The sequence below is a fragment of the Accipiter gentilis genome, chromosome 6 (assembly GCF_929443795.1).
Source record: "Accipiter gentilis chromosome 6, bAccGen1.1, whole genome shotgun sequence".
Taxonomy (NCBI): Eukaryota; Metazoa; Chordata; class Aves; order Accipitriformes; family Accipitridae; genus Astur; species Astur gentilis.
The window spans coordinates 2,872,169-2,895,098 of NC_064885.1; the positions used below are offsets into that span (position 1 = coordinate 2,872,169).

Here is a 22,930-nt window from a genome sequence, read left to right on the forward strand (position 1 = left end):
CAGCTGCTGGTAAAGCACAAAACAACAAACACTCCTCTCAGAAGTGATGGTTTCATCAATTACCCAGGACAACTACCCATCTGAACCAGCTCCTTGTGCATGCGCAAGCAGAGCGCAGCCAGCAGCTCCGCTCTTTGAAGTTAACTGCATTTCTCCCGTAGCTGACAACCGGAGTATTTGATTATATTTGATTAAAGAGAACCACCACGATAAGGACTCCCGTTCCTCACATCGCAAAAGGAAGACGTTTCCATCTTTAAAATTAGCCTTCTGCCATAGCAAACGCAACAGAGCCCATGCTGCTTCAGAGGAAGCCGAAAGTTCATTTTCATGAAGCCGAATTTCACAGTTAAAAATCTGTTCTCCGTTATTCACAATGAATTAACTCTCAGGTTCTTTGTGAGAATCCTGGGCAAATTCAGCATCGCCAGGCACAGTGCCTCTTTATAATGGGTCTGAAGCATGAAGCAAAGCCAAGAGAACAAACCGGTCTCTATCAGAAAAAATAAGGGACCACAGTACAAAAATGAGGAAATTAGGAATGATATTCTGTAATTCTGCCTACTCTCTCCCAAAACAGAATTTTCTTCTAGTGGCAGCTGCTACCAAAATCTAAGCACTGTCATATAAAAAAAGCATTCATATCTTTATAGTTTTCTTCATGCTTTGTAATTGAGTGAAATAATCAGTAAATGCATTTTAACTATACCCAGAGGGACTATTTATCAGTATTACCAGTTAACTTGGAAAAAATCATGAAGCTAAAGCTCACTCAAAAACATATTTTTTACATCTGATTTTGTAAAACAGCTATAAAATAACAAAGTGGGGGTGCGCATTAACAGAGTATGATCTCCTTTAAATATGAAAGTTATTTGGGGCTTTTTTATGGTGATGAAAGCATTTGTTTCTCGGGTTCAATTTGCATACACAATTTTTAATTCCTACATTTTTCGAGTTGCACTTGTACAACGAATAGCGTCTGTCTCTAGGTAGACACCAATACACACCAGCTTCCAGGTGTCAGCGCCACAGAAGGCAGCTCCTGTCAGCTGAATTTGGATGCTTACCGCACACAACCGTTACCCCACCTCCACTCTTGTCAATTTAGTACCAGGTTTTAAACTCCTTTTTTCTTAATTTCCCACACCCCACATTTTTACCGCTTGTCTGATCACTCTCTTACAAACAAGCCATGCCATTAGATACCATATTTGTAAGAACAAGATATGGCTAGAAGGCTATTTATGCAAAAGCACTCCTGTCCTCGGAACAGAGCTCATTATTCCATCAAGAAAACATGAAGGTGTGTTGAAAAACCTGCTTTTTGTTTGATTACATTGTGATGGGCTCATGCAGAAGCTTTAAGTCCGCGTTGCCAGGGGAGCAGGAAAATGCACACAGCAGTCTCCTAACTCACTGGCACCAGTAATTGTCTTGATGAAAACCTGAATTAATTACCCAAAACGGTACAGGCTGCATGCTCACAACAAATTTGGTACCATCACCAAACTAAGCGTGCTGACCTTGCGCACAGCAACAGTGTCAAGATTTATACGGTACGTCCACACAGCGCAACGCTGTTTAGAGACACCTCAGACAGCTCCGCGCCACATCGTTACGTTATCCAAGATCCTGGAAGCGGAACAGCCACTCCATGCCGAGCAGCGCCAGCCAGGTTGGGTGCAGTGCCACACCGACACAACCGGGGTATCACGGAGCCCGCTTGTTTGGCAGTAACTCCAAGATCTCTAAACCACACAGCCCGGCGGAATGGTTTTCGCGAGCGCCACCGAAGCATCTGTACTTCTCTCAGGCAAGTCTACTCGCCTTACACCTACCTCCGTGAAGCTACGCAGACTGAAGCGACAGCTGTCCACCTGAACAGCAAGAATTCAGACCGCTGGGAAGGAGCGTTTAAAGTAGAAGCGTGTACACCAACTTTTACTATGCATATTAATAAATATTCTTTATTTAAATTTTGCACATTGCGCTTTAACATATTACATCCAAAACATTTTGCAAATGGATGTCTACTTTGTAAAATCTTATATTCAGCTCATTGTCATTCTGTACAGAATTATAGGTACAACATTACTTTGCCACTAGTTTGCTTTTTGTAAGTCTCACAGTAAGAGAAACATTTAATGAAAAGAGATGGCTTAAATTATAAGAGAGGCTTGCACAGCTACTCAACTAAAGATACAAGCCTGAAGAAAGAACAAAATTAATGAAATCACCTCCACCAGCCTCCCCCAAAAAACAAGAAAAAAAAAAATCACATTAATTTAAGATAAAATTTTGCCATAAGTCACTAAATTAAGTTTTTGAAAGAGAAGGCGCAGTAGTCATCTTGAGAATTTCAGTGAAAGACAGAGCTACTTTATTGTATTTAGTTCGCTCCTGCCGTTGTCAACCAACCATTACAAATGGGCCCCTTGTGATCATTTAAGCGGCAGTATTTATTAAATTTCTCCTTCAGATGCTGTCGGTATTGTTCTCTATTGCTGTAAAAAGACTTGTTGTTTGCCATAAAGGACTGTATTTCATCTTGTGAGATAAAGATTTCCTCATCAGAAGTGCATTCAGACTCATCCTACGAATGAAAACAGGCATTTAAGAAGTCAAGCATTGTCATTCCTGCACAGCACACCTGTCTTGCAATTGTACACGTTGTCTACAGTTGCCCTGAAGAAAGACATAGCCTTCATGTCACGACACCAGAAGGCTTAGCTGGCTAATCCAGTCACCTGATTCACATACAATGCTCTGCTATTTTTTGGGTATAGAGGCAGCCTAGACAGTCATGAAATCTACCAGAAGAAGCTTCAGAGTCTTAGCACGTTTCCATTGAAAGTGGATGGCTTTTATTAGAGTTTAAAAAAAAACAAAAAGAAAAGAAAAGAAGAAAAAAAAAGGATGTAAAGCAAGAAGAAGGAGAAGGGAAGGAAAGGGAGAGAGAAGAAAGTTGTCCAAGGAGCCTGTAGTGGGAAGTAATATTTGAGGCATGAAGGCAGCAATAATGCATGCTTCATTTTATGGAATAATGCAATCCTTGATAATGAATACGTATAATACAAGTTCTGTCACTTGCATTCCAGCGACAGGCAATTCCTCCTCCTCTCCAAAGCATCTGAGTTATATACTTTACAGAGAACACGCAAAAGCAAACAAACTAAACACTGGGAGAGTAAGCTATGAATCTTAGGTTCAGTTACATTCTCCCTTGTAACAGTTCTCCAGCGGGATTTGAGTTCTAAACCCCACCCTCAATCCTGAGAATTTAATGCAGTATGCTACAACCTAAAATTCAAAGTGGTTACTTACAAGGAGTTCCACTAAGCTCTTGGCACCTTTTCCAGTATCAGGAACAAGTGACATTTCTGTAGGTTCTGCAAACTGTGACACATTTTTCATATGCTCAAACCAAGGCAACTGCTGCCCACTTTTTTCTGAGCTACAGCAGCTTTCAGCATGTGTGTCTTTGGTCTTGTCGCGATGAAACTCTGTGTGCATGATATTTCCTGAGGTCTCTCTGTTACCTGGATCTGCCATACAGCTTCCAAGTTTCTGAATCTACAATTGAAAATAGCCTGTAATGAACCACGAGCAGTGTTAAACCTGAAACATTCCAGTTTCAGATGGAAGCAGGAGGGAAAGAGGAAAGGAAAAAGTTCAAAAAGAGAGCAAGGATTTATGGGGTTTTTTAAGTGTGCGTGCCTGGGGAGGAGGGGGGGAATGGCATGAAATTCACTGAGAGTGCGCAAAAGTGCACATGCTTAGAACATAGGAGAGAAGAGACTCCTTCCGCCACAACCTATGCTAGGAAGGACCTCGATTTCAACACTTGGATAGAGAGGTAACAGAAGATCCTTGTTACCCCATTTACAGCATTAGTCACAACTGAAATCTGAAATACTTTTGTAACTACTTTAAGATGTGTGCATTTAAATAAGCATTCTGGAATAGTTCTGTTCCTTACATGTTCATTCTCACACTTCAAAGTTTTACTTTTCTTTTTCTTCTTTTTGTTTTTGCCTTTTGTGTTATTCTCTTCCGAATTAGCCCAACATTCCACACAGCTATCTCCATCCTCTTCTTTGTCATCACAGCGATGGACACAAGAATCATCTCCTGCAAAAGACAGGGAATTTTCTTCTAAGATACTTAAGTTTTGCGGATACCAAACCGGTATCGCATTCTTACCAAACCTACCATTTTCATCATGGTTGCAAATGCCTTCAGTGCAGGCCACATCTGATCCCTCTCGAGATCCCGTTTCGCTGCCCTCCATGCTAGATGAATAGCCGCAATCGCTACCATTACAATGCGGAGATAAACCTGAGACGAAGTGAAAAGTTACGGTAATCTATAGTAGCTGTTGCATATTCTTCAGTCATGCCCCTAACAAGAGAGAATTCTTTAAAAACCTTATTTTTAAAAATAACAGCTGAGCACTGTTTACCCCATAAATGGTATATGTTTTTAAAAATTAAAAATAAGGACATTTAACATACCTTTCTTGATTTTAGGTGAACCTAATAGGGTACCACTACTAGGACAGGTGCAAGAAGTGCTTTCATTAGTAACGATTACTTCTACACAATTGTTAGCTTCTTCGGTGCTACCACAGGCTTTGCAACTACTTTCCGTGAAGCTTGAATTTTCCTTAAAAACAAAAAACCAAAACCAAAAAATACTTGCAAGTACTGAAAATAGCTCAGCCAGCATCTTTATAAAGGATACTCTTTCCACAAGAAAAACCAGCTGACAGTGACTGATAACAGCCACAGCATTGCTTATAATTCTTCAGAAGTATGAGACAACTAAAAAGAAAACCAACCAACTTCTTTCCCCACAAGAATATGACCTGGAGTTAGCCCATTAAGTTCAGTCAAGAGATGCAGAATAATAATAGACTTAGTCAACTAAAGCTTGCCCCTCTCCAAAAATTCAATGGTAATTGTCTACAACTAGCATTTGAATGTTGTACTCTAAGCGATCTTTAAGAAATGATAGTTGAAAAATATTCTAACATAACCTGACCCCCTAGATTTAGGATTTTGTTTGGTTTGGTTTTTTTTATTATTTTTTTTTAATTTTTTTAAAACCCTACCAAACCCAAACCTCCAAAAGCTAAGGAGTTTCAGGCAACTACTTTACAAAAAGACTGTACTAATCTGAAAAAGTAGCGAGTTCCATTAGCGATCAAAAACTAGTTCCCAAAACTGAAATACAGTAAAAACCTCTCAAGAATTCTCACATTGAACAGTGAACTGATGAATGAAACACCAAATTAGAAATCTAGCTATTTAACGCTGGCAAAAAGCCACAGCTATGAATCAAGCTACCTTTGCTTGATTTATTTCCTTCTCTTCTGTTGCTTGCAAAGGAGTAGGGATCTCACACACACACTTATTTTTCCGTCTGTTCTTTCGTTTTTGGCGCTTCTTCTCTTGTTTAAGCTCTCGCACTCTTTCTTCTTCTGAAAATTCTTCACAGAGCTGTTCCAATCGACTAATACCCTGCACTTTTTCCACAGCCATCTGTTTATAAGAGGTTAGATCTATTTATAGAAGTTAACACAATTCAAACTTTTACATTTATCAAAAAGGAGGAGGAAAATAGCTGGTAAGTACTTTTTATAACAAAGCCACAGCAACACAACTATTGACTACAGAAGAAAAATGCCTATCCAGATTTAGTCACTAGATTTAGATTGCTGGAGAATATATATGTATGGGGGGGAATACTGCATTTAACTTATGGCCCAGATTCACAATTTTCAGTGAAAAGTTGTGGACTTGAATGCATTTTCAGATCTGTTTACATGGCAGATACTCTGATTATTTAACACAGCAGCACAAAAAACAACTTTAGAACTATTGCTACAGAATTCCTGCAGCTCTTTGTCTAGGGTAACCAGTGAAAAAATCCGATTTTCTAGGCAGTGCAATTTTGACGTGTAGATGGTACCTTGAAATATAGCAAGTATCTAAATATGTTCCTTAATATTAAATTTAGAAGAAATATCATAATGGCACATCTACATACAAAGTTACAAGAACATAGTTAAACTAGTAAACTCTTCTGGATCAATGCTCCTACAGAGGTAAAAATAAATTCATGGGTTTCAGGGTTTTTTTTCCCCAGATCACTCTGGGAACTCCTTAAGCCAAAATGAGACATCATCATTCCCACGCAACTTCAGAAAGGACCCAATATAAAAATACACAACAGTTCCGTATTTCAGATTCATAGCCAACCTTGCATACCAGTATAATTACCCGAGGTTTTATAGTGTCAATGAATTTTCAAAACCATACTTTACTAGATTAAAAAACCACCACGACAAAACCTGACAAAAACGCCACAGTGTACCCAGTCCAATGCAACTTCCATAGCATTGTAAGTCTTTAAAAAAATTACTTCTAAAAAACTCCAAGAACTAACTAGATTAGGGTTCCACTATGATCCTTCCCAAAGATCATGATTTTGTTCCCCCTCCTCCGACATTTTAGAAGTTTTTAGAGAGAACACTCATTATGAATGAAAGATAAAAATAATAAAAAAGATCTATGTCATACCAAAGGGGAAGCATACTATTGGCATACATTAAAGGAACCGCACTGAGTTCTGTCTGAAGTTCAAGATCCCACAGAATTACAGAGTGCACTTGGAACACACTGAATGCAAGAGTTAGCTGTTGTGTTTGTAATTCAAAAGCACGTCCTCCATTTTTTACTAATAAGTCAAATAAAAACTGTTGTAGCCAGAGCTACTTTAAATGGTATCAGGTAGAAATACCTTCACCGTGAATTAAAAACACAGAAGATCCAGCGTACTGTAACGTGCAGCTTGGAAAGTAAAAGCAAGCCTCAATCTTTTATGTTCCAGTAGACTTCACATTGGAATGCAACTCAGTTGTGCTACACATTGATATTACACAACTGTTGCCTGCAGTGAACAAGGGATTGAATGCAACACCCTTGAAGCTCCTTCCAGCTCAACGTTAGTAGAAAGCAGAAAAATAATTTTTGTGAAAATGCACACAGTTACTATAGCAATTCAAATACAAGTTAGATAAAATTTGATTTTTACCTCAAAGCTTTTGCGTAAAGCATCAACACCTAGGTAAAAAAGCATCTGCCACGTTTGTTCCTCAGCCCGCAACTTTTGCCAGATTCGGTGCAATCTTTCATAAAGATGAATACCCAGGCAGGTCAAAACTTCTTCTTGGGCTATGTCTATTGTCTTAGCATGCCTTTCTCTTCGTCTAAAGGAAGAGTTGAACCAAAGTATAGCACGGTTAAAGTAGCTGGAAGTCTACCAAGAGATCAAAGCAGTTCAATGACGTATTTTCTTTATGTACAGCTGAAGATATGTTTGCATGAACAGCTTTTTAAATAGAGTTCTGCTGTGCTGCATGCGGATGCAAAATAGAAAGGACCAGGTCAAAACCACCACTACATTCCTGACACGTTGATCTGTGCATGGCACTGTTAAGCTGCACTATGCCTTCCAACCTGTGGCTTCTGAAGGTGTTGCCCTATCGGTCTCTGCTTGCTCCTACAAGGAGGGATCAGCAGAGTTTTAATGCCAAAGAAATGCAGCCTTTCTTTTGTTTCCTAGAATTTGTATTTAGTTTACATAGCAAATATTTCAGCTTCCTAGACGTTTATGTGTCAGTTAACTGAAGCTGAATAAACACACATAGAAGTTTATACATTACTTACCATACAATGTAAGAATATTTCAATATTAATCTGTATCTATCACCTATTAAGGAAAAAATCATTACAAAAGGATTTATCCTCCTGATCCAACAGTCATGAACGAGCTTTAAAGATATTGAGCTCAGAACTGTATTTTTCACTGGAAGATTTTAAGATGCTAGAACAGGTTCAGAAATTACTGTAACACAGTACAATACACAGCCAATACAAATGGCTACAAAACTAAATTGAACGCTTGGCATTTGGTAAAACTGCCAACCAAGGTTCTCTTTCTATTTCGCATATTTCAAACACCTCAATGGAAAAGCAGGCAGCCCTAGGGAGTGAACAAATGAACTAGAAGACGTTTGGCAATTTCTTTCAGTCTTGCCTTCAGAGTTAAATGCACTTGAAAGTCAAAAGCACATGTGAAATCTTCGCTACTCTGAAGCACTGTCTTGAAAGTCTATTTCAATATGAATATTTACATTCAGAAGTTTATTAGGCAGCAAGGAGGCAAAAATCACTTTTGCAAAATACATTCAATAATAAAATAAAGAAGCAAAGCGCTAGATAGCCCACTCTAGCAAATTACATACTCATACCCTCCTGCGAACTCTGGTTCAGCTCGACCCAATAGGTGTGCGATGAAATCTGTTTCACAGCATACATGTATATGACGTTCATGGGGACAGCAACGCAAACCCTCGTAAAGTGCAGCGCAGTAGCCCTTTTCTTTGCTGCAGTCTAGCTCACCAATAAGAATATTGTATGCCCGAAGTACTTTATTTTTGCAGTCAGTGCAAAACCTGTGTTAAAACAGAACATAACAGAACTGAATTCTTATTCAAGCAGAAATTTAGACCCGCTTAGCCTAAGTTACAATATACTGAGCTATTTAGTAGTGCATGCTATATTTAAACTAGGTCACATAAGGTTTGTGTTACTTCAAAAGGTAAAATACTAAGACTTTGGCTGTAAGCCATGGAAGTTTACTATATGTAATATACTACCTATCCTATATTACAAGTCTGGATATCAACTTTTATGGTCCAAGGCATAGATCAAGCTAATTGTTAATATGAAGAAATTCCTATACGGATATGCAATTCCATAGTTGTTCAAAGATCAGAAATCTAATAGTGAACAAACTGAATCATTAGTACAAGCCAGGACAAAATTCCTCTCAAGTAACACACTCCAAGTTACTTTATAGCAATATTTAAAGTATACTCAAGTGAGTGATAAGCAGCAAGAAAAGTTTCTTCTGTTGCCTGCTGTATAAGAGCCATGTTGCCACTACAAGCACCTTTAAACATATTTTGAATTATTAGATTACTGCACAGATAGCCAAACAAGGTTTATTTATAACACAACGTATTCAATTTAAACATGTGATAACTCAGATAACTAAATACAAGAAGAGCATAGTTATGAAGTCTGTTATAATTAAAATACAACCAAATTAAGCTTATTCTATTTTATAAAGGTAATCTTCAAGAAGCTACAAAACCTCTTGCTGTATTATTCTAAAAATGCAAGTCAGACAAGCTGCTCACATTTCAGCTTTCAGCTTGAAAAGCTGGCTCTTCATGCCATCTCTGGATGGTGTTTTTCCCTTTCCTAGTTTGTCCAGTCACTTGACAACACTAAGTCAAACATATTTTGATGTTTGATAGAACTATGATAACTGGCTATTTTCTGTGGTGAAAGGAAAGAAAACAGTAATATTATTGCAGGTTAGCATCAGGAACGCTGCCAGCACCATGTTTAATGTCACAGGAGATTAAAGGTATTTTGTTTCCAAAGTGTTATTCCCACACCACCACCACCACCCCCGCACCCATCTGTGCCCCCACAGTTTATATCAGAACCTTGAGACTGCTGGAAATTAAAACTTTTTAATCAGCATGGTAGCTACCGTACACATGCAACAAAAATTTAGCGGCCTATTTTTTCCCTGCAAGAGAGACCTACTAGCACTACTTAGTCATAAACAACCGTTTCAAAACAGTGATTTACAAGCAACACCAAGCTTCAAATCTGCTTCTATTAGTTTAGTTTACATTATTTTGAAATTGCACATACTCCCCAAAAGCCTAGAAAAAGACATAGTCCCAAACAGAGTAGGCTGATTAGGAAAGAGTGAAAGAATATACATAGTTTTAATACATCAAATTTTAAGTCATAATTTAAACCTAACCCCAAAAAATTAAGACAAGTAGCTATGACTTCATCTGAGGTCTCCGCATTTCCCCCTACCATAACCCAGAACAACAGGTAAACCATAAAGAATATTTCAACAACTTAGTCACATCAGCTGCTACAATGTGATCTGGCAAGGTCCTCTATCACCATGAATCTTAGATCTTAAGTTTTAGAAGGGTATCAGAAGAATCCCCTACACTTTTAAACATTGTGTGAACTCTACATACATTTTGATGCACACAAAAAAGGCAGCAGGTACTCCTCAAAATGAAGGTGTGTCTTTGTTCCTTTAACATACCTGTGTTTTCGTAGATAGGTTTCTAATGTTTCTAAAAGACAACTAGAGTCAATTAAAACTACTTCATCCCTGCATTCCTGGGACATGAGCTCCCACACATCCATCCAACAACCCCTGCAAAAAAACAAAAAAAACCCCGTAAGAAACAAAAGACTGTACATTATCCTGTTAGGGGTTTAGAAAAGAAGCGAAATAAAGCAGTATCAGATTACCTGACTGCTCCCTGGAAAGGTCCATAGTGGAAAGTGATGCTACACTTGCTCTCCTCCTTCCTGTTGTCTTCACTATTTTTCTTATCTGCACTTAATTTCTCTGTACTGAGTGTGCTACTGCTCCCTTCACTGTTGCATAGCATTAAAAGACATTTTTTTAAACCTATACCATATATGTTACAAACTAGCTATTTTTCCTAAACAAATGCTATGAAAATGCTACCGTGTTCCTTAATTTACTTCGAATCCTGCATAGGCTAAGCCTTAACTTCCAGTAAAGGTAGGGTCAGACATGAGGTACAAATTTTGCTGTCTGTGTTTATAAACCCAGATTCATAATGACTTTTAAAGTTACAGATGAAAGCCAGTAGTAATTTTCCAGAATATTACCTTAAGTATAAACATATACAAGTTTTAATACTTCTGGCAAATTAAATTTCATATGACAGGTTACTTAAAAAAAACAACAAAAAACAACCCCAAAAACAGAACAAAACAAACACCCAAAGAAAAAAGCAAAACAAACCCCCCAAATTTCCACACATCTACCACCATGAGAAACCATAAAACACCCTACATTAAATTTCCAAAACTTGTTAAAAAACCCCAAAACACTTCACAACACACATTTGGATATGCTAAAAGTATGCTTATAGAGCAAAGAACAAACTTCAAATAGCAAGTCACGTGTACTTACAGGCTTGTGTACACTTGATGTTTTATCAGAGCAGTCATTTCTGTTTAAGCTCATGTATGGATACAACAGAGCAGGAAAACAGGGGAAGAAGCACCCCTACTTAATAATTAGCTCCTCAAGAGCATTTATGTATGCTATTATCTAGTTTGTCAGATCATATGGCCTGCATTTATGAGAGGTTAAAATGCTCCTCAGCCCCAAATGGAACCAAGTAGCCATAAACCAGGCACATTGAAACTGAGGACATCAAGTAACTCTCAAGTGGTATTAGCTAGTTACGTAACTTGTATAATTAAACACACAATTACAACTCAAAGCCTTTTTTGTGCGTATAAAATGCCTAGCAGATGCAACTCATCTGAAGAAGTTTCTTGTACTGAAGTCAAGCAGAAGCTCTAACTTGACAAATAAAATTTGTTCTGTAAGACAATTCTATTCGACACCTCCATGTCTAGGCTGTTAGCATATTTGCTTCCACTCAAGGCAGCAGATTTATTTGGAGAAGTATCAGTACTGATACACCCTGATCACTTCTGTAGCATAACAAATGGGTATTGACTGAGCAAGCAGAGTGCAAGCCATGTTTCTTTAGCAAACTAAACTGATTGTCCACAAGCCATGTTATCAGATAAAGCTGAAAGCTTTACTTGCAGTATATTAAAATACTGCTCTTCCACATATTCCCTATTAACCTGCCAGCATTCAAAATAATAAGGGGATTTATTCCAGTATGAATTGAAGAAATAAAGGCAGCATTTTTCTCTCCATTCATTCATTTTCAGAATTGTTCTGTCTTGCCAAAATGCTAAGTGCAGGTTCCATGATATATGTTCTTACACAGAAAAGATTAATCTTACTAAAAACAAAGCAAAAAAAAAAAAATTTAACACCTTCATAATGCTTTGAATTTGCTTTATTTAAAAAAAAATATACCCCTATCACCTTTTGTTTGTGTAACATAAGGTTTAAACTAATTATATGAATGGCCTATAACCAAAATATAATAGGAGATAATGATTAGCTACCACTATCCTCAAGCAGCACAAGTGAAAAATCAAGTGTCAAATTCCACATTCCTAGCATCTCAGGGGATTTATCTAAACCCAGAGAGACTCAAGTCTGCATAGAAAAATACATGTCCTGTAACTGGAAACCACGATCAAGCTTTCACAGGTTTTATGCTTAACCAGAAGCAAACACAACTGACTGAAAAAGGTCCTGGACACTCCAACTAAGAATAGTAGACTAATTTATTGGTCATCATATAAAAAAAAAAAAACACCACCAAAAAACCCCCAAACACCCCACAAACAAGACACCCCCCCCACCCCCCCGAAATCCGCAACAGATTTATAGGGAGTGTTTTTCTTGTTAACTAGCTGGAATAAACAATTTCAACTTCAAGACACAGAGGCATATATCCATCTTTTTCACTGGTGTATTCAAAACATGCCATCCCATTTTGAGAAAATATATTTTACAGAGTTCTAGTTTTAACCCTGCAGCCCAAACACAATAAAGCCTTTTATTAACAGTTGTGCATGGCATTTTTAATAATCCCAAGCAAAATTATGTATATTTGTTTAGCATGTACCCTTTCAACCTCAATGTGAGAAAAACTGCTGATCAATCATTTTGGTGCAGAGCACAAAAACCAGTTTGTCCTTCTACAGCATTGTTTATATCACAATGCAGAAGCCATCCATGACCTGAGCAGACTACATTCCAAGTATGTCAGACGAGATATGAAAAGCACATCAGAGAGCACTGGTTTGTAGTGGCCAAGTTACTTTTTGGCAACTGGTTTTGAAATTAAACATGGGATGTTTTTATACAAAAAAACCCTCACAAACAAACAAAATACCCCACCACCAAATAAAAGACCCAAAAGCCAAGAAGCAAAAATGGAACAGCTAGAACTAACAAGCATGTTTTGGGAAACAGCTGATTCCATATTGTAGCCTTAAACTTTATATGAAAGCATCACCAGTTGCCTTAGAGAGCTCTGACAAAGGGCAGAGGAACAACTCTCTCACTGAGGAAGGAGTACAGATCTTATGTTGGGAGGCCAGAAGACCCGATAGCGCTAGTTTTGTCCAGTCAATAATGCATGAGCAAGGGCAGTGGGGAAAGTATTAAACATCCTACTGATAAGACTGTCACTCTTACTGCACAAAAAAGGGCTAACTACCTTCTTATGAAAACCCACAGAGAAAGGCTCATGCCTTACAACACATGCTGCCCAGAACTCCTGGGTGCCTCTGTCCCACTCCCCCACAATTACTTGGGTCTCCTATAATCCAAATAGCTTGGAGATTACTCCTCTGGCAAACAGACAACAGCCTAAGAATTGATCTCAAGGCTTAAAAATAAATTAGTATCAATAGTTTGGTTCCTTAAAATGTTTTAGATTGAACTGTGCATGTTAAACACAAACTTACCCCAAAGGTTTTGGTTTGTGTGTGTCCAGGGAGTGTAATTGACATCTCTTGTTCTTCTTACTTTTGGGAATTGCATCAATCATATCATTCAGTTTGGACCTATGGAAAAAAAGTAACTTAGTATTCTTAAAGCATGGTTATCCAGAGAAATTTAAAGGGATTGATTCAGCTCATGTATTAGAAACAAGTATGCTAATGAACATTAAAACTTTCTTCCTGTCCCCCATTTTTAATTGTTATGACATACAATCTTGCAGTACGAAAGGAAAATACAGTATAGATTTTCCAGACAAATCCTAGCAAGCAAGATAAAGATAGCCCACATCTAAAAAGCTATTGCATAACTTTGTAAGTTACAGACCTCGAGCAATGGCACCTATTTCAAAAGTGTCAGGAGCCACTACGACCACCTTATCAAGTTACACTACCTCACCCTCCAAATCTCAATATCCCCAGCTCTGCACTAACTTTTCCTACTTGTCACTGGCTTCTAACTGCAGCAAGAATTAGAATGAGCTGAAGCCAACTGTAAGGAAAAGGCACACTGTGGTGAGCAGTCACTGTTTGGTCTGCTGACAGCTGAGAAACAAATGGCACCAAGACTGAGGCTATTTATTGTGCTAGCCAAACCCCGAAGGTTTCACTTTCTCAGTGTTACCTTTCTAAGCAAAGCAGAAAGTTTGGGGGAGGGGGGGGGGGGGTTAGCACATTTTTTTTATAATTTTATTTTTTACATGCAAAGTAGTGGGGTGAAGAAACACTCTTCTTCCAGAGATCATGAAAAACCCACAGTGCCTATTTCAGATTAATGAGTAAACATTTTAATACTGGTATCTTTCAATTGCAATCATGGCATTGCAACTGATGATATGAAAGATTAGGTGTTTGGGGTTTGTTTTTTCCCAGTTTAGGCAATAACTAGTTTAACATGGCTGTAAAACACAAGTATGTACTATAAGATTCAAACTTGCAACAATTTAGTATCACCAAGAAAGCTGCAAAGTCAAATGCACAGAAGCTAGCTTTCCTTTTCTCCAGGTAAGAATCTAAGACACTTACCCATGCACATAAAACAGCGTATAAAGCTTCTTTGCATCAGTCATACAGCTTCGAGTTACAGAAAGAACCCCCTTTGGCCCTACTGTTAGTGGCTCAAGTGCTGGATTTCCAGACTCAACAAGCTGAGAAAATAGACGTTCCACACTACGACGACAGCCAACACACGGGACCAGCTGAGAAAGTGCACTCAAAACTTCACGCGATGTCACCATCATGGCGATATTTAGATCCTGCTGTTTAAGCATGCTATGCCTCTAAAAAAGAACAAGAAATGATATCATTTAAAAAAAAAAAAAAACAACAACAAAACAAAACAAAGAAAAACACATCTTAAACTGTTGAAGATTTCTTTGCCTATGTCATGGTTTAAACCCAGCAAGCACCACGCAGTTGCTCCCTCACTCACTTCCCCCCACCCAGTGGGATGGGGGAGAGAATAGGAAGGAAAAAGGTAAAACTCATGTGTTGAGGTAAGAACAGCTTAACAGAACAGAAAGGAAGAAAACAATAACAATAATAATAATAATAATAATAATAAAATTACAATAATAATAAAAGAATTGGAATATACAAGTGATACACAATGCAATTGCTCACCACTCGCTGACCAATGCCCAGTTAGTTCCCGAGCAGTGACCCCCCCCAGGCCAACTCCCCCCAGTTTATACACTGGACATGACATCACATGGTATGGAATATCCCTTTGGCCAGTTGGGGTCAGCTGCCCTGGCTGTGTCCCCTCCCAACTTGTGCCCCTCCAGCCTTCTTGCTGGCTGGGCATGAGAAGCTGAAAAATCCTTGACTTAGTATAAACACTACCTATCAACAACTGAAAACATCAGCGTGTTATCAACATTCTTCTCCCACTAAATCCAAAACATAACACTATACCAGCTACCAGAAAGAAAATTAACTCTATCCCAGCTGAAACTAGGACAGCCTTCAATAGTATTTCCTTATCAAAATATACTTGTGGAAACTGCATGCAGCGCTCAGAGCTTCAGGTCACTGTTTTACTGTAGGTCACTTTAAATACTTGCTGTATGAACAAAACCACACCTGCTAATATCATAGGAGCAATTCTGGTTCAAGTCTTACTGTCCACCCTCTGAAAGTAAGCTAATATTTTTGTCCTCTTCGTGTTCCCTTCTCCCACCACTCAAATCAGCACATGCTGCTTCTGAACAAATGGCACACCTCCCTGTCCTTATCAGGAAGCCCTTTTTTCTCCACCTCAGCACCAATGTTTTAGTAAAGGGTCCCACATACAACTCTGCAAGTTTCCATCTTCTACTCACACTTATTCTATATTTGGCACACAGAAATTCCTGGACGCTCATTAGCATATATGGAAATCTCATTTAGAACAAACTTGTTCTGACAAGACCAAAATAATTTAGCAATATTTTTCCTGAGAGGCTAAATGGCATTTCCCATTACAATTCTAATACCTGAAATTAAAAGAAAAAGCCCACATTACTATTCAGGGTGAAATGTTTGACTCAGTAGTGAACATTCAATGTGTGCTAATAATAGAACATTAAAGAGAAAACCTTCTAATACTTCTTACATCAATAAACAATTTTAGGAACTTCTGGTTCCTCTGTCAAACACACCCAGGTGCACACACACACACAAAGCACATACCCTTCTATTTCTTCTTCTAACTGCTAAGTTACTGGCTTGGACTATTAACACTGAACTGTCACTAGCACAGCTGTGCAGGAGAGAGAGTCCCTTCCTCACACACCAACCAACACATCATATCAGCACTACAGGCATTTTCCAACACCATCTGGAAAAGCAGAGTCCTGTCAGTGTATTTATTAATTGTGAGCATCATTATCCCCCGGTTATACAAAGTACAGCTTTGTAATAACCATAGTTGTATCTATGCAGGGAATGTTTTGCCATGATAGTATTTTCTGTATTATTGTCATATCCCACCACTTAAACACTCCTAGTGTAGAAATGACTTGTCACAACTTCTGGAGAAAGAAAGAAAAGACCATACAACACAGCAAAACTAATCAATCCAATGGAACATGTAAATAGGTCAATTGAAAAGGGAAAATATTTTCAGCTGATTAGATGTAATATATGTTACGAAAAGTAAAGCTATTATCAGGTAACATATAAGGTTTGTGCTCTTAAAGACAGGCACATTAAATAATCTGACAAGTTGCATCATTCTGCAATAATCCTCTTTCCTGTAATTAATAGTACTAGTCACGGCAACAGCAGGAATGAGCTATTTTCACAACACAGCCGTGCTTTATATGCAGCACATGTCTGAACTGCTGCTGTCAAATCACAAGTGAAGAAGCGCAAGCTGCATATCAGCAAACTGCCTGTTCCTTTGGACATCAAGTGGCACAATTTTTTAGTTACTACAGGTGTTACAGTGCTATGGTTATTTGCAAGAGTGTTAGAAGATAAGTTTCTATCATTAAGCTTCAGAAGTATCACAAAACCATCTCTCACTACTCAACTATATATAATCTATAAACTGGCACATTAACTCTCTCTTGGTATGGTACTCATTGTAAGAACTTGACCTTAAGCAATGCACACTTCCACTTGAAAAAGCAGTTCAAAAGTATTTAGAAAAAAATCAAAACGTATTTAGAAACCGTAGTTTCCATCACATATAAACTGGCAGTGACCAGAAGATGCATTATTTTTACAGGTTTTCAATTCTAACTAGATATGCAGAAATTGCCTCCTGATAAGACAACAATGTATAAATGCTGGGAAATACAGAAAACAAACATACCCGGTGTACTTTGGTACCAATACATAATTGCATATAGGTGCTGACGTGTCTTTTAAGTCACTCCAGGAGTGACAACCTCCTACAGAAGCAAAAGCACAAATCTAAGGAAAGCAAGATCTGATATGTTGCCTTCTTAAAAAACAGAAGGATGTATTTACCTGAATGAACTGTTTTAATTGTGCACTGTTATTCTGATGTCCATCAAGGTTTAGCACATTATCAGGAAATTCCATCACCATCTATATAAGAGAGAAAAGAAAAAAAAAGAGCCTTCAGAAAAAAGTCAAACACAGACCACAGACCATTAGTTTACTTTCTTGGGGGAAATGACACAGAAATTGTTAAATGCTCATTCTTTTCACATAACTATTGGAAGCTTGGGAAAGGACAAAAGTAACCCTTTAAGATAGTGTATGGGAAAGGATAAAAGTAACAGTTTAAGATGGTGAATGTTTCAGCAAAGTAACTAAATGTTTTACTAATACAATGTTCTAGATGCAGTTTATAAATGGCAGCTCTTCAATAGCTGTTACAGAGAAAACAAAAGCTGCTAAATGGAACATCATGATTTATATCAGACTATCTACATGGCTTGAGACCCTGTTTCATTTTTTAAAAAAATATTGTACTTCAACACACCGAGATCCAAATTGATCCAACAGCCAAACTCAATTTGTAAAGCTATGAAGAAACAGTCACAACAGTTTAATGACTGAGTCCACTCCTTCAAAGGCTAATTTAAAACCATATTAACCCAACAAGGTACTCCAAGGTATACTTTGTTTTGTATGATTGCAGCTGCAACTCCCAAGAGGCTCAAAGTAAAATGTTAAGCCTACAGAACAATGTGATTACTCCTAAGTAATTAATAACATTTATTTTCAAATTACTGAGCAACAACGAGGGCAATTTCTTGGTGGGGGGGGAGCAAGGCGAAAATCAGTATGATAAATTTCAGTCAAAAATCCAACTTTACAACCATGGAGAAAAATTAAACCAACTAGAAAAATGTGTAAAGGCTGGCTTAGATGATCTTCTTTGTCCAGACTGAGAAATATAGGATTTATCAATATTAATACTGAAAGTTCATTCTAAAATCTGAAAGACAAAATAACAAACTTTGGTTAATAACTCTAATACCAGTCAACACCAAATACATTGTCCAATTCATCCTCTACCTTCCCTCAATTGTCCAGTAAACACAGAATTCCCTACTGTCTTTGTAATTGCCGACACTGCCTCCAGAGAACTCAGACATTTACTTTCACAGGCACTCAACATTGCTCCAAACTAAACATCTAATCTCCAAGGCCAGAAAACAAGGCAATATTTTGATCTCACATGTGCTAGAATTGGAACATTAGCACAGCTGCCTTATCTTTGTGCAGAACAGTGCCACAGTCAGTGCTAATTTTGACCTCTCCTGCATTTTTTTCCAGATGCCCTTGCACCCAACCCATACACACTAAGCAGCAGCACAAGTTTTTGCTGCAGAATTACAGGTTTCCTACACTGCTAATTCGATGTTTCTGTGGGAAATGAGCTACATGCAAAAGTAAAAGCTCTATCTGCTAATAGCAGAGAGAAGAGAGAAATCTGCATCTTTTTCCCCCTTACCTTCATCTCCCACTATCAGACAACACCCTTAGGTGTTTTGTACAACAGAGCGAAACTATCAAAGAATATATTAATTCATGTGTCTGATGAGATTTTATTAAGTGGTTAAACATCAACCACCATCACACCCTGAACTGGAAGACAAAATTCCCGTAATACCACATCAAACAGAATGCCTTTTAGAAATCATAAGAGCTGCTTAAGAAATGAAAAGGGTTAAATAATTAAACTTCCTTTAATTTCTAGTTGAGCTGTAAGAAACAGAAAAGTGCGATAGTGAACAATTCGTTTAGAAAAGCAGCATCACATTGCACCTAAACAGCTTTCTATGCTACTACAAAGCAACGTTGCAAGCTTAAGAGCATTATAGGCCATTCATTCACTAATTTGCAATCACTGATTCGCTATTTCTAGATTTAAGGCACAGATTAAGTCTTCCAGCTGACAAACAGAAATGAAGTAGTCCCGTTATTTTTAAAATTTGAGTTTTAAAAGAGGTCAATAGAAGCCAGTTACTATCAATAAACACCACTATTTTTTAGAGATGCTGCTGCAGATGTAAAAATGTTTCAAAGACAACTGCATGCCTTGCAATACCTCTCATTAAGAATTTAAAACATAAATTATGGGAGACTGAGACAAGGACGATAAGAGTTCATTCACTTGCTTCTGCAGATTTATTTAATAAAAGCCTCCAGAAACCACCTCGAAATCTGAGTACTTTGTAACAACAGTAACAGAATGGAGAGAGAAAAAAAAAAAAAAAAAGGACCTGAGATAAGATTATCTTCATGGTGAGGATGACTTGCACTTGCAAAAATGCCTTTAATCCAGATGGATACAAAACTGATTTACAGTTATAGGAACCTCTTCAATCATGAGTATGGCTTGCCTCGCCTCTGGTGTAAAAAGTAGACACAATGCAACAACACAATGCAATTGCACAAAGTTTGGGCCTGGTGTTAAATTCTGGAACTAAACCACAAATGGCATCTTAGGTCAATTGAAGTCATCTACCTGATGTGTGGTATAGCCAAATTTTCACTCTCTCTTTCTCAAGCTATTAAACACAACAAAGGTAACAAGAGCGTGATAAGTCTTCTACTTGAAGCAATCTAATAAGTATTTTCTACCAGGGAAAAAAAATAAAATTTAAAAAACCAAACCAAAACCGCAAGAAATCTAAGATCTTAAAACTACAGAGGGAATGGAGGAGCAAAGTAACTTTCAAGGCGTGGCCAAGACATCAAAAAACCCCAAACTTACACTATTACTGCACAGTGCTGTGTTTTCCAGGTAATCAACCACTCTAGGAGAGCTAGATGTTGCTTTGGACAACTTAAGGGGAAACTTTGCCTAATGTATAAGCACAGTTAACCAGAGTTGACAGACTACATAAGGCCAAAAAATAGTGATGAAATTTGGTAAACTAATAATACGCCATCATTTAAAACAATCAAAACTAAAATACAGTGAAGACCCTTTCTTCAAACCTAGTAAAACCAGATGGGATTGAGATAGATAATCTTTAACAGTGGGACAGAGGGTTAAGAGACTGTTTGAAGATACCCAACTGCTTTGTTCTGGAAGATGGAAGAAATTACATTACAAAGTTGCTCAAGTTAGCTGATGCAAGTCAGGCGTTCTCCCATACTAAAACACAAGATTAGGAATTTAAAGCACATACTTATGCCGTGTAAAGTAAGAGCAGACACTGTCACACACTGACAGCAACAGAAATCAAATACAAATAACTAAGATACCCAATTACACTAAGTCCAATTTTATTTTCAACCCAACATTTTCACATCTTAAGAATTAAAACAACTGGCTAGTTAAAGAATTTTTTTCCACTTGCTCAGTGTTCACCTACGATGCAATTTCTGAGCCTTCCTCTAAACACATGAGGAAGAGAAGAGAAACGAGAGAGCCTCCAAGCTGCATTTAGTTCATTTTTCCACTGAATCTTCTGGAAATGGCACCCCACCCCACCCCCCACGTTTTTCAATTCAGAATAACACGTTGAAATAGAAACTCTCCCAGATTTGTTACTGTAGACATAGCAGCACATTATTACAGCCTGGATAACCCTTACTTTAAGACAAAGCTTTCAAAAACACCTTTAGCCTTTCCATGCCTATTTAAGACCATAATAAATTACCTAGTTGTAAACCTGGGTTTTAAACCTTAATATGGCTCCCTTCCTTACTCACTGAAAAACGGCTCTGCTCCACATTTGGGCTTGAGACACGCTTGTCGCTTGAAAACAAGTTATGCGCAGGCCCCGGTACAGCGATAACTTTCTTATTATGCGGTTTGCATGTTTTTAGAGCCGGGAATCAGATAAAAAAGTTGCCACATTAAGCGCTGCTAACCCGAAGTGTTGCAAAGTCCCAAAGATTAACGCTGCAGGAGCAAAGGAGGAGCCTAGGAGGCCCGTCCAGAGAAAAGGCCTCGCCTGGGAATTGCAACACACCGCCCGCACACGTTGCAAAGCGGGAGGCTGCAGGGACACCGGGTGCTCGGCGGGGCGCAGGCACTCACCGTGAGGGTGTCATCGATGTAGAGGGGAATCTGCCTCTTCTCGAAAGGGAATTCCTCCTCCCCGTCTCGGCAAACTGCAACCAGCCGCGCCATCTCTGCTGCTGTTACTGCTTCCTCCCAGCTCCAGCCTGCGAGCAGCCAAACCCGGGGGAGGTAAATACCCGCCGCGCTTCCCCGGCACACTTTCACCAGCACCGGGAAACAAGCCTGCTTTACCCCATCGCCTGATTCACCACGCCGAGCTCCGGCCCCGCCGCCCAACCCACGCCCGGGCGGCTCAGCCTGCCCGCCGCTTCAGTCTTGGAAAGGACTCAAAAAAAAAAAAAAAAAAAAAAAAAAGAAAGAGAGACTACGGGCCGGGAACGGGAGAAGTGGGCAGGCTGGGAAATGCGACATAACATGGAAGAAAGGGAGGGGAAGGCGGGGAGGAGCGTACCCGGCCCTCCGCCGGGCACACCCGGGGGAGGAAAGCCGAAGGAGGCCGGCGGGGGATGGAGCCCGCCGCGCTGCGGGCCGTTCCCCCCCTCAACCCTCTCCTCCTCGCCTGCCCACCCACCACCGGTCCAGACAGGCCGGCGGGGGACCCGCCCGCCCAGCCCGGAGCGGGGTTTAGCGGCTCTCGGCCGCCCCCGTCCCGCCCCGCGGCGGCTGAGGAGGGAGAGGAGCAGCGGCGGGGCGAGGTGGGCTCCACCTGCGAAGCGGAGCCGCCTCTCCCCCCCCAACCCCTCGCTCCCCGGGCGACCTGCCGGCGGGCCGCAACCGCGGCGAAAAGGGCCCGCCGTCCTCCCGCTCCCCAGCTCCAGCCCGGCATCGGCGGCGCCCCCCGGGCCCGCCGCCGCCGCCACCACCTCCACCTCCCTCCGGCGGACCGGGGAAGAAGAAGGCGAGCTGCAGCCCGGGCGACGCGGCGGGCAAACCCACCTCTTTCCTCCCTTCTACCCCGCCCGGCCTCTAGCCGGGGGGCGGCGATGGCGGGGAGGCAACCCCCCCCCCACCCCCCACCACCACCCCCAAGGGAGGCAGCCGGCGGGTCGGTTCCCGGCCTCTCCCCTTCTCCTCCCGCCTCCCCTCAAAGCCCCGCCGGGGCCGCTGCCTTGTACCTGCGGTCCACCGGCCGCCTCACACACCCACACCCCCACACCCCCCCCCCCCACTACCACCACCACCACCACCCCTCGGGGCCTTTACCGGCTCCTCCGCGAGTCGGCGGCCCGGGCGCTCTGACAGGCGGGCGGACACCCCGAGCTCCGCCACAGAGCCGCCTCCTTCCTCTCCCCCCACCTCCCCGGAGCCCTCCCCACAGGCGGTGGCCCCGGCCCCGGGCCGCCCCGCCTTCCTCTCGCGAGAGACCGCAGCCCCCGCC

General features: G+C 40.1%; 1 protein-coding gene across 3 annotated transcripts; it reads right to left on the reverse strand.

Annotated features, from left to right (window-relative positions):
• Window positions 1-1,942: 1,942 nt before the first annotated feature.
• Window positions 1,943-22,852, reverse strand: GGNBP2 (gametogenetin binding protein 2). Of its 3 annotated transcripts, none has more exons than XM_049802405.1 (14): window positions 22,756-22,852; window positions 21,568-21,695; window positions 17,565-17,645; window positions 14,631-14,884; window positions 13,572-13,670; window positions 10,222-10,335; window positions 8,321-8,524; window positions 7,102-7,276; window positions 5,352-5,546; window positions 4,518-4,668; window positions 4,216-4,341; window positions 3,983-4,134; window positions 3,328-3,576; window positions 1,943-2,596 (listed from the first exon to the last, which is right to left on the reverse strand). In XM_049802405.1, exons 2-14 carry the CDS (start codon window positions 21,658-21,660, stop codon window positions 2,393-2,395), a joined length of 2,097 nt encoding a protein of 698 aa, XP_049658362.1. In that variant the 5' UTR covers window positions 21,661-21,695; window positions 22,756-22,852; the 3' UTR covers window positions 1,943-2,392. The 3 variants fall into 3 exon arrangements, with proteins under 3 accessions (XP_049658362.1, XP_049658359.1, XP_049658360.1); XM_049802402.1 differs by having other exon boundaries at window positions 8,315-8,524; XM_049802403.1 differs by lacking the exon at window positions 22,756-22,852 and having other exon boundaries at window positions 8,315-8,524; window positions 21,568-22,086.
• Window positions 22,853-22,930: the final 78 nt, after the last annotated feature.